This window comes from Talpa europaea (assembly GCF_964194135.1).
Source record: "Talpa europaea genome assembly, chromosome: 8".
NCBI lineage: Eukaryota > Metazoa > Chordata > Mammalia > Eulipotyphla > Talpidae > Talpa > Talpa europaea.
The window spans coordinates 45944109-45956433 of NC_140075.1; the positions used below are offsets into that span (position 1 = coordinate 45944109).

The 12325-nt window shown below is 34.3% G+C and overlaps 1 protein-coding gene across 2 annotated transcripts in view; it reads left to right on the forward strand.

Moving 5' to 3' along the window:
- The window catches only part of MINDY2 (MINDY lysine 48 deubiquitinase 2), a gene marked incomplete at its 5' end in the record, with an annotated part of 74275 nt that overhangs the window by 47760 nt on the left and 14190 nt on the right, over window positions 1–12325 (forward strand). For both annotated transcript variants that reach the window (XM_084241122.1, XM_084241123.1), the window contains 2 exons: window positions 401–503; window positions 8207–8349. In XM_084241122.1, coding sequence (XP_084097248.1) covers window positions 401–503; window positions 8207–8349 — 246 coding nt within the window. The remainder of the gene's footprint in view (window positions 1–400; window positions 504–8206; window positions 8350–12325) is intronic.

Below are 12325 nucleotides of genomic sequence, written 5' to 3' on the forward strand. Positions count from 1 at the left end.
TGAGCATCAAAGGTTCTTTGTATCTGCTCATATCTTCACTATACTGCATTGTAAATAAAATGGAAAAACTTTGTTAATTCTATCAATTAACATCTTTATGTTTGCCTTGCTGTAAATGCAAATCATTGGGTTTTTTTAGACTGATCTCTTCTTATATTTACAACCTTAAGAAATAAAGTTACTTGTAATAATCCCATTTAATTATTTTGTGCATAACTGAAATACAACTAAGCCATGTTTTTCATAATGTTAAATTGTAAACAAAATTGGAAACAGGTGTTGATTTTAGTTTGATTTTCTTTTTCATAAGTAATATATACTTAATATTGAATTAGAAAAAAATTTAAAGAATGATATGGATATCTTATCATGATTAGTGACACAGTCGTTTGTTTTCTAGATTGATGACATTGTAAAAGCTGTTGGTAACTGCAGCTACAACCAACTAGTGGAGAAGATCATCTCTTGTAAGCAGTCAGACAATAGTGAGCTGGTTAGCGAAGGTGGGTGAGTGCTGCTATTACCTGACTCTTACTCTTGGCAAAAATACCTGTCCTATAATTTAGTGTCTTTTAAATGTCTTAAATAAGACTTCTAAAAAGTACAAGTGATGCTACCTATAGGAATTAAATGAAGTATAATAATTATTCATAAAGGTACCAACGAAAGGTTTTTTTTAAATCCTTTTCATTTGACTCATAAAATCAGACCTGGATTCTAGTAAAAATCACTTGCTAGCCTGAATATGTTCAGTTAACCAAGAGTTACTGATATTTAATCTTTTAAAAAGTGATTATTGCTTGGGAGTACTGATTAAACTTTGTAATTCATCTTGAATATTTCAGTTAATTGACATGAGTATTATGTACTCAAGTTTTGTTTTTTTTTTTTTTTCAGTAGATGTCTGCCTTATGTTTCAGTACAATGGAATCTAACATCATTCTGAATTATATTTTTACCTCTGATCATCAGTTTTCCTAATCCATAGCTCATTGAAATTGCTAAATTCATCATGTTAGAATCAGTTTCATAGATTTTTCAGCTATGCTCCAGTCAATGATAGGAAAAAACAGATTTGAAACCAGAATACTATCAGGAGTCAGAGCATTTGTATGTACCTTTCCCACCACCCACTTTCATATAAATATTCACAGATATCCAGGCTGCTGTTTGACTCTGAAGGTATCAAAAAAAAGAGAGAGAGAGAGAGGGAGAGAAATCATGAGAAGCATAGGATTAACTTTGTCATTCTGAGAAACATATTTCTTATATTAGGTATATTAAAAGTTGGTTGCAATCACCACATTTTTTAAAGTGTAGTGATGGCAATAATATGTAGGAACATATTAAAGAAGATGTTTATACTCTATTGATTAATCAGAGCCCAACAAATTATATTATTCAATTTATCCAGAAGTTTAACATGTTATTCAAGAGGCAAGTAACAAGAAAATACAGTGTTTTAGTTGAGGCTTATTTAGTCTTCTACTTGCAATAAGCATGTAAATATATGTAAATATAAAGGGATATTGATCATTGAATTGTATGAAAAGTCTTTCACTGCAACCTAAGGCAACAAAATTTAAATTTGAAGGAAGAGAGGAGCACACAAAAACTTTTAAAGTTTCTTTCTAGTAGTAAAATTCCATGCATTAGAACTTTCCATTCCTTGTCCAAACTTTCGTTATTATAAATGCATTCTTAGAAAGCAGACTATAAAGAAGTAGAATCCTGGGCCTCCCTGGTGGCGCAGCGGTTGACACTGGGTTGCGAGGCTGCCCGCAGCCTCTGCAGCACCGGTTTGATCCCCGGCCGCCAGGCAAGGGTCCCACATGGCACGCAGACCTCTCCTGCCGCCCACTGCTCCCCTCAGCAGTGTACTTCGTCAGTCTGCCTGTTCTGCTCTCCGCTCTGGCTCTGGTGAATTCTCTCACCCTCCTGAGCTTCTGACTGTACCCAGTGCTTGTATAAATAAATAAATAAATCTTAAAAAAAAAAGTAGAATCCTACTTTCTCACTGACTTTCAATATGCTATTCAGTAGTAATTGAGGGAACAGTAGAATTCAAACAGAAAGTGTTAACAGAATGATAGCTAAGAACTAATGTTTGGCTTAGTAGATTTATTAAGATAAGAACCTATAAGAAATACTGTTACAGTATCTTTTCCAAGCAAGGCTGCAATGCAAGGAGGTTAGGACTTAGTCCTCTCTTTACAGACTCAGCAACAACAAAAAACCAGTCCCTTCACTTCTTTTTCCTCAACCTGATGTTACATCTGTTACTACTTTTCTGATATTGAATCCCTAAGATAATGAAAAACTACAACTAATTTATATAGTATTGATAATTGGGACAAATGTATTCATTGAAACAAGGAGGGACTTACCCCCTTTAGTTGTATACAATTTTTAGGTAATATATACCAGAATTGATTAATTCCTTTATATATAAATTTGTAATGGTGAATTTTGCATATTGGATTTCCATGTCAATGAATTTTTATATATGGAATTCAGTATTAATAAAAAGATCGACTAGTTTTTTGTTTACAAGAGACCACAAATATGTAATTTGTTTGAAATAATAATTCAACCTCAGTAGTTACTTGTATAAGACACTAAAAAATCATATAGAAAGAAAAGACTACAATGGACATTTTTACTTGTGATAGAACAATTAGCTTTCCTTCATCATATTTTCTTAGATTTAGTGTTCAAATGGAGTAGTCCTCTTTCTTTTTCTATTTAGCTTACAACTATAAATTTCTTTCTGAATCATTAAAATAACCAAAGATGGTTTATTTCTAATCCTTTATTACAAAAATTAATTAAGCTTTGATCCTAGGTGATAACTACTTATTTTTATTCAAATATTCATCTCCATAAGCTACAAAGTATAAGCAGTACATTTATTATCATTCTATTTTTTTGATGAAAAAGAAATGTTAATTTGCTAATAGACAAATAGAATTAGATGTTTTTTATTTTGTATTCTTTCGGGTAATGTTTATTTTCTTTTGCTGGCAATGCCTTATAAGTAAGAGTGCAGAGTTTTATGTGTACATAGAGACCATATTATTTGTTACCTGTTTTTGGTGTTAATACTTTTTTGAATCTGTTTATAATGATGAATTATAAACTATGAAATTATGATGAATGGCAGCAGAAATCAACATGGAAAATAATGGTATAGTAACAGCTGCTAGATTTCACCAGAACAGGTCATTTAATTCCAGATGTTTCTCTTGAACAATTTCTTCTTTAACAATTGTTTTCAGGTCAAAAATATGCTTGTAAAAATAATTACAGAATATTGATTTATTCAAACATTTATTAAGTCCTAATTTTCCATGAACACTGAATATTATAGCTTGAATTCACTTTTTTATTAAATAATTAATTTCTTTTTATTTTGAAAGCTCTTAAGCCCTTAAAAAGTTGTAATAGCACAATGAAAATATGTATGGAGTTCATGTTAATTGAGTAAGTATTAATATTAACATATTGGCTTTTTGCTTTCTATAGGCACACATGCATACACTTTTCCCCCTAACTTGTGAGAATTAGTAGCAAATGTCATAGCAATATGCCCATTAATGTTTCAACATGTGTATCCTATCAATTAAGAATACTTCTAGATAAATTCTATAGAATGACAATACTATTACTGATATAATGCTATTCAAAATTCTTAGTTGTTCCCATAAAGCCCCAAATAGCTTTTTAAGTTTTTCAATCAAGGCTTCAATCAAGGGTCATTTAATTATATCTATTTAATCTTTTGCAATCTAGAGCAGGTTCCTAACCTTTTTCCCTTCCTCCTTCCAGCCTTTTGTGGTGTTGACTTGTTTTAATAGTATAAGCCAATTGTTTTGTAGAATAGTTCTCAGTTTGGAGTCATCCAATTGTTTCCACATGAATACATTTTTGGTGGGACTACTTATATAAGTGACACTGTATTTTTGCCCTTATCTCAAAAGGTATGGCACATGATGTTTGATTATCCCACTATTGATAATGTTCAAATATGATTAAGGTGATATCTTTGAAGTTTTCCATTATAAAGATGCCCTTTTTTCTTTGTAATAAGTAATCTCTGATATTATGCTTTGAAACTGTATGAATAACCTGTTCACCAATGTCTTCCCCCAATAGAGTTGGAATCTATCAATTCTTGCCTGAATGAACTATTGCTGCAGTGGTTGTGACATTTGTATTATTCCTTCTGCATTTATTAGTTGGCATACTTCTGTGAAAACTAGTTTTTTCTTCTCTTCCAACTGCATTAAAATATTTTTTATCATGATAGATTCATGGATTTTTTTTTATTCAGTGTATTATTATAACCCACTATTATTACATTATTCTTTTTGAAACTTAAATTGTCCCAAATCTGGACAGTGGAATCCTCTCAAGCTGGATCCCCTGTTCATTTGATATGTCCTCATCATTTCTTGAGCTCTTTTTTATTTTTTAACACAGTAAAATTTTATGGGCTCCCTGCTGCATACCTGGAATCAAATCATATAGCCCCTATGTTTTCAATTTCAAAGCAAGTCTGGACATTGGTCTTCTTAAAAAAGATTGTTTTACCCCATCCTCTTGAGGAAAAATATTAATATAGTTGATTTTTGAAACACGCAGTACATTAAATTAAAAAAGAAAATCAGATCATTTATTTAAAACTATCACAGTAACAAAGTTAACTTCTGGTTGAGTTTAAATTTGAACACAAATCTCAGGCTGGACCACATCTACGCAACACTTAAAAATAAACCAAGTTTCCTTCTCTATTTCCTCTTTCCCTATTTTCAGTGCCTTCTAACTTCAGCTCCTTTGAAGCATTCAGTAGTACTTCTGGGTTCTCTAATAACTCTCTAGTAACAGAGGAAAATAATTTGATAAACTATTTTGATATTGAATTTCTGAAACAAAAAGTATTTTCAAGCACACTAATGTTACAGGAAAATACTTTTTAATTTAAATTTATTTTCAGTAATATTTTAGTATTACCATTATATTAACTCTACCTTACATTAATATAGTTACTAAGTGTAACTATAATAATAAAATTGAAATGTAAACTAAATGTTACAAATAGCTGTATTTGAATCATTGCAGATAAGCAAGCTGCTATAACATTTAGAATTTTTTCCCCAAAATTTGCTTAAATAGTTATGAAATTGGCCTTTTGAATAGTCCACCAAATTCACAGGGGTATCATTTTAAGATAGGAGGAGAATTAGTAAACTTTGTTCCTTGTAAGTCTAAATTAGTTTATGCTTTAAGGTTTGGGGACAGATTTAACTCAGTTGGTATTTATAATAACCTTCACTCAAGTTTTTTACTTATATCTCAATAATTCTCCTGTCAGTCTTTATTTTGCCATAGTAGTTTTATGTTCTTGAGCAAGTCATTTATTCTCTGTGAGCTTATGATCTGTTCTATAGGAAGAAATAACTGAGAAAGACATTTTCGGGGTTGAGTTTTTGAATTTCATACACATGAAAGTCATGTTGAGTATATCTCTACAGAATTTTTGTCTTTTTGAAAAGAATTTGTAGAAAAGATTATGTGTGAGTGATTTGTGGAAAGGGCATTTAAGAACATCTTTCTTAAGGAAATGTTTTGTTGTAGACAGTGGTACTTCTCAGTAACTGAGTATTTAGCAAAATAAGGATGATAGTCAAGGCGGGGATGAGAAAAAGAAAAGGCAAATGTGCTTGCTATAGATTTCTTATGGCTGTGGCCTTCTGTGTAACTTTTTGTACTTCCCCGCCTAACTTAACTCTTTCCTTGGAATTATGTGATATATTGTTACTTTTTACAAAGTTTTTGCATCTTGAAGTGCTATGACAAAACACTAAAGATGAGGGATAAAGGAGTGGAATAAGCTACTCTCCAAATGTGTCTCGCCCTACCAAGTTTATTTTCAATTTCTTGTTGAGAAATTTATTTTAATATTATAACTAATTTTTTTTCTATTTTTTAAAGCACAGTAAAAATAAATTGGTACACTTTGGAAATTAAGTGGCATGAGGTACACTGCCATCACTTGATGAACATTATACAGTTTAAAAAAATAAAGGAAAAAGATTTCTTTTCAAATTCTACATTACATAATTTTCTGTTCAAAAGGCCACTTACAAATATTAAGTCAACAAACTGCTAACATCCATACAAAGGTAGCTTCTTACTAAAATGCAAGAATTTGAAAGATTGTCATCTAAATAAGAAAAGACAAAAACTAGAATAACAGCCTAGATATCACATCTAAAATCAGGATTTTTGGTTTGGGCCTTTGTACCCTCTACTGTATCCTGCTGGAGCTCCAGGCCCCACTCCTCTAGTACCCTGTCCTTCCATTTTTCTGGTCCCAAGAAAAATTTCTTAACACAAGTTCATCTTTACTCCCTATGTCTGCACCACTCAGATATAAAACTTTTCTTTTTTTTTTTTTTAATTTTCTAGAGGCATGTCTTATTTATTTATTTATTATTTGTTTGTTTGTTTGGTTTATACATGCACTGGGTACAGTCAGAAGCGCAGGAGGGTGAGAGAATTCACCAGAGCCAGAGCGGGGAGCAGAGCAGGCAGAAGGACCGAAGTACACTGCTGAGGGGAGCAGCGTGCAGCAGGAGAGGTCTGCTCGCCATGTGGGACCCTCCTCCGGTGGCCGGGGAGCAGCCGGGGATCGAACCGGCTGCAGAGGCTGCAGGCAGCTTCGCAACCCAGCGCTCAACCGCTGCACCACCGGGGAGGCCCAAAACTTTTTATAGCATTGTCTTTCTACCTATTGCTTCTGAGATATTTCTTCCTTTTTAAAGGAAGGTAGCAAAAGGAGGAAGAGAAAGAAGGAAAGACAAGAAATACAAGCTTTAAAAATATACAGTTTATTCTCATTATTTGTAGTAGTTATGTTTTATAAAATTGCTATCAGCACTGAATTAATGAATACTAAAATTCAAGGTAAGATTTCTGGGAACCTTTGGTGATAAGATTTTCATCAACTGATCAATTCATAACCTTATTTTATGAGTGTTTCTGTTTAGAAACACCTTATTCAATATATGTTGTTGACTCATTTACATTAAGTTCATGCCAACAGTGCTTTAAATCACATATGAATAAAGGTACAAAAAATGTTTTTTCTCTACAAGGCACATACAACCTTTGTGCACTTAGGAACATTAGCCAATATTTTACCATTATACTTGGGGTGAAGGGAACCCATTTTACACAGTAAAAAGTCACCCCAAAAAGCACAAAAATGTGAAAAATGTGGTCTTAAATAGACCATATAATGGGTGCTTGTTTACAGTACAAGAGCTGACACAGGAAGGCAGAGAATTGCCTTGTTTGACTTCATTTGAAAATGTGTGACTCAAATTTTTACTGCTATCCATATGTACAGGAATTACCACGAAGATACAATGAGTATTGATTTTGGAGTTTTCAATTTTAGCTACTAGATGAATTTGCAAATATGAATCTATGCAAATACTGACAATCAGCTGTACATAGGTCTTTTAAATTAAACCTCAGAAAACTTCTTTGTATTTCCTCATGCTTCAAAAGAGATTATTCCTTTTTCTGAACTTCATATATTACATAATGAGTAGCATATGTCAGGGGAAATTAGGCTAGAATGGCATTGGTTATCCTACTCTTTTCTGTTCAGTTTTATGCCTGCTTTTTGTTTTGGCAAGAATTGAGCCATTGTGAATTAAGAATTATCTGGAATATTTTTTAAAATCTCAAGCAACTCAATTTGTTAAGGCTGTCTTTTAATTTCTAAACATCTGTCTATTTGGCTAAGTAACTATTGACATACATCTTTTGCTCCTGTCCACTTTTAAAATTGCTGACTCTGCATTCTTGTGTTTTTTTAAGTTGATTTTGGCTTTACTGTGTCTGTGTCTTATTGCAAGCTGCCTGAAATATTTTTTTGAAAGTAGTTGAAGTGTAAGTTAATACATTTATTGATAAAAAGAATTTCACATAACTGTTTCTTTAGGATGGGAATGCCTATACATACATCTTACCTAGCAATATTAGAAGAATCTCCAAATTGGAGCCATCATGTTATAGTAAGGAAAGTCTTCTTTTGATTGGCTTTTCTTCATATTTGGAATATAATGGCAATAGAAAAACTTTTTAATCTTGAAATTATTCTTCCATCTAATATTATGCATTGATTCCGTAGGCTTTGTAGCTGAGCAGTTTCTAAATAACACAGCCACTCAACTGACATACCATGGATTATGTGAACTAACTTCAACGGTTCAGGAAGGAGAACTTTGTGTGTTCTTTCGGAATAATCATTTTAGCACCATGACCAAGTACAAGGTATGATAAAGAAATAGCTATTTGATTGTTATTCTAAATTAACGGGTCTTGCTTTAGAGATGTCTTACAATCTGCTTCAAAATTTTTTTAATTTAGCATAATTTTCCTTAATCATCAAATTATGAAAGTAATTATTCCATAGTAATTTAGTAATTTAAGTGTTACCTCAAATCAAGTTATTTGGTTTTAAGTCTCAACCCCCTTTTCACAGGTTATTACATTAAGTATTTATTATTTTCTTCCTAAGAAAATAAAATGATAACTCTAGAGACAGAACTAGGATGACTGCTAATGATGGCTATTTAATTTGAAGACAAAAGGAGTTTAGAAGAACCAGGATTTATCTTTATGATACTTGTTAAAGTTAACTGTGAATTTAAATTATTATGCCATTCATGACTATGCCAAAAAATCTTACTAATTCATCCACTTCATTATCTTTTCCACTTTTGCAGCTGCCACCTATAAAACCCTCAGAGGAGTTTATCATCTTATACCTAGACTTCTGTAGTAGAATGCTATGCTGATTATATCAGTAATTAATTAATTAATAAAAAGGTTTAGTAATAGCTATTGCCTAGAGAGTAAAAATGTAAAATATTTTCTGCTCTTTCCCTTTGGCAACACTTTGCTTTAGCCACAATGATCTATCTACTCACTAATAATCTTTCATCCCTATATATAATTTATGCTTTCCCATTTCAGCACCTTTGCTGCCATATCTTACTCCTTAATCCCCATTTGAAAATATCTCATTTGTTTTCAGATATCCAAATTTTGCCTGTCCTTTAGGAAACATATCAAATACTAGCTCCTCAGTAAAGCTACTTTCTTTCCTTAAATCAGTGTTTCTCAATCCAGACTACATGCTAAAAGTATATGGGAAGTTTTTGATTTTGGGTTTTTTTTTTTTAATGCCGATGGCTAGATTCCATGACAAATTCAACTAAATCATAATCTCTGGAGGTGGGACTTGAAATTCAGCATATTTTTAATGTTGCCCAGGTAATTTTAATGTGCAGCTAAAACTAAGGGCCATTACTCCGTCCATCCTCCTCTATCTGTAATGAGCCATTATTCTTATTTTGCCCTTTATTTTTTAAATTTTTAAAAAAGATTTATTTATTTTATACATATATACAAGAACTGGGGTACAGGCCAGAGGTGTGGGGGTGGTGGTGAGAGGATTCCCCAGAGATAGAATAGGGTACAGAACAGGTGGATGACTGAAATACACTGCTGAGGGAAGCAGCAGGTGAGACAGGAGAAGTCTGCTGCACCATGGGAAGTCTTCCTGGCCAGGGATCCAATTTGTGCTTGCAGTAGCTGTGGGTAGCTTCATAGTACTGTGTCTTAACTTCTTGTGCCACCAGGAAGGCCCCTTATTTTGACCTTTAGAGAATACCTAGTTACTGGTTTTCTTTCCCTGTAAATGTGTCATATTTTTCTAAATGAAAGTTTATCAAAGTTAGGAATTAGGTCTTAGACACTTTAATCAATGAACTGCCCAAAGTCAAATAAAATAATGATTTGTTAACTTATGTAAGAATACTCTAAAACCCTGGCTCTCCTATTCCTTTTAGTTAACAAGGTTTCATTTGTATTGCTTCCACATTTGATTCGATGTATGGTAGGTATGAGTCCAGAATCATCTATAATGTTCAGAAAGCTAAGGCAAAGAACCTCAGTCAGAATTATTGCTGCACAGTAATTTTTGCCATGTCATTTTGCTTTACTGGATCTCCTCAAGTCCACACTTTATTCATTCATGCAACAAATATCTATTGAGCATGATTGTGCTTGGGTATGCAGCTAAGTACTATGATTGCAGCTGAGCAGGACAGTTATGGTTCCTTCCATTTAAGGATTGCTAGCTTCACAAATGGACAGATTTTAAATTGCAGTTGTTATTTCTATTGTAATGCACTTTGTAAAGGATATATACAAACATTATGAGTGCTTTTATTAAGATGTTTAGCTTACTCGGGGATGTCAGGAAAAAACTTCCTTTGAGATAGTAACCTTTATTTTTTATTATTTTTTTAAGGATTTGTTATTTATGTATACAAGAGCTGGGGAACAGGCCAGAGATGCGAGGGGGTGAGAGGATTCACCAGAGACAGAGTAGGGAACAGAACAGGCAGATTGACCGGAGTACACTGCTGAGGGGAGCAGTGGGCGAGACAGGAGAGGGCTCCTGCACCATGTGGGTTGCTCCCTGGCCAGCCGGGATCGAACTCATGCTGCAGAGGCTGCAGAATGCTTCATAGTACAGTGCTTAACCCCTTGCGCTACCAGGAAGGCCCGAGATAGTAACCTTTCAACTGAGACCTGAAAAATGAATCTTCTAGGAGTTTAATCAGTTAACAAAAAATAGGGTTAACTAAGCAGATGGAACATGTGTGCAAAGGCACTGAGGAAGGAAATAACTCCTCAAGGAACTGAAAGATCTGTGTTGCTGATACCTAGAAAATAAGTAAGTCTAAAGAAACAGGTAGGTACCAGATCTTTTTTTTTTTTTTTTTTTTTTTTTTTTTTTTTGTGGGACCCTCGCCAGCGGCCGGGGAACGAACCGGCGCTGCAGAGGCTGTGGGCAGGCAGCCTCGCAGCCCAGCGCTCAACCGCTGCCACACCAGGGGAGGCCCAGGTACCAGATCTTGTAGGTACCAGATCTTGAGTTGAGAAGAGAAACAGACCTGGTCCCCTAATAGCCTATAGTTTCTTTTTGTTCCATTTTCTGTTTTTTGTTGTTGTTGTTGTTCAATGGAATGACATAGTTCAGTGGGAAAATAAGGTCTCTAACCCCCAAAACTGAGGTGTAGGTGCTCCCTTTCCATCAAGGCAATATTCCTGACCAAGAAGTTCTTTACTAAATAGTCAAATATTGAAATCTTCTTAATGTGTTATAGGAAGGGGTGTCTCTCCTGGAGTACTTTCTGCCATTTGTCTGTTTCTGGACTAAGTGTGCCTTCCTGTGAGATAATGATAGCTTAGAGCTTGTGTGCATTCTTCTAAATTTTCCTCTGCTAAACAGTGTGTCATTATGATGCAATGGTGTCTGTCTCCCTTCCCCTGGCACAACATTAAGCTGCTTTGGACTTTGAGGCAAGAGTAGAATGAATTTACTTGGAAGATGATTGCAGGACACCCAAGAGGTTATAGTGACTTGGACTAAGATGGTAACGAAATAAAAAGTGGATAGATTCCATAGATTTTAGGAAATGTAATCAATCAAATTTGATGATTAGGATGTGAAAAATAAGGAAAGAATGATTTCTGGGTTTTCAACATGAACAATTAGATGAACATTAGTGCTCTTTATTGAAACAACACTGGAAGAGAGTTTAATGACTATTACACTGACTAGTGGAAATGTTTGTACAGATAGTAATTTGGAAGGAGGATGAGATTTATAAGAAAGTTACAGAATGGGGGCCTCCCTGATGGCCTAGGGGTTAAGTCTCAGCACTGTCACCCTTTCAGTTTGATCCCCAGCCAGGTAGCTAACCCACATATAGTGCAGCAGCCCCTCCTCTCTTGCCTGCTGCTCTCCGTAGCAGTGTATTTCAGTCAATCTGCCTATTCTGCTCCTCACTCTGTCTCTGGTGAATCCTCTAACCCACAGCACTTCTGGCCTGTACCCCAGTTCTTCTAAGCAAAAAAAAAAAAAAGAAAAGAAAAGAAAAAGAAAGATACAGAATGAGTAGAAAAGAGAAGGCCTAGAAGACAGAGATGCCACCATTTAAAGACCAACTGGAGGGGTATGAACTGGCAAAAGAGACTGAGAAATAAAATAATAAAAGGGGAATCTAAAGAATATGGTAGCATGTAAACCAATAGGGAGACAGTGTTTCATGAATGGAGATTTCAGTTTTTTAATGCTGCTGATGAGTCAGGTAAGAACACTAGGGAGGGCCTCCCTGGTGGCGCAAAGGGTTCAGATACAACCTGTGAGGCTGTCTGCAGCCACTGCAGC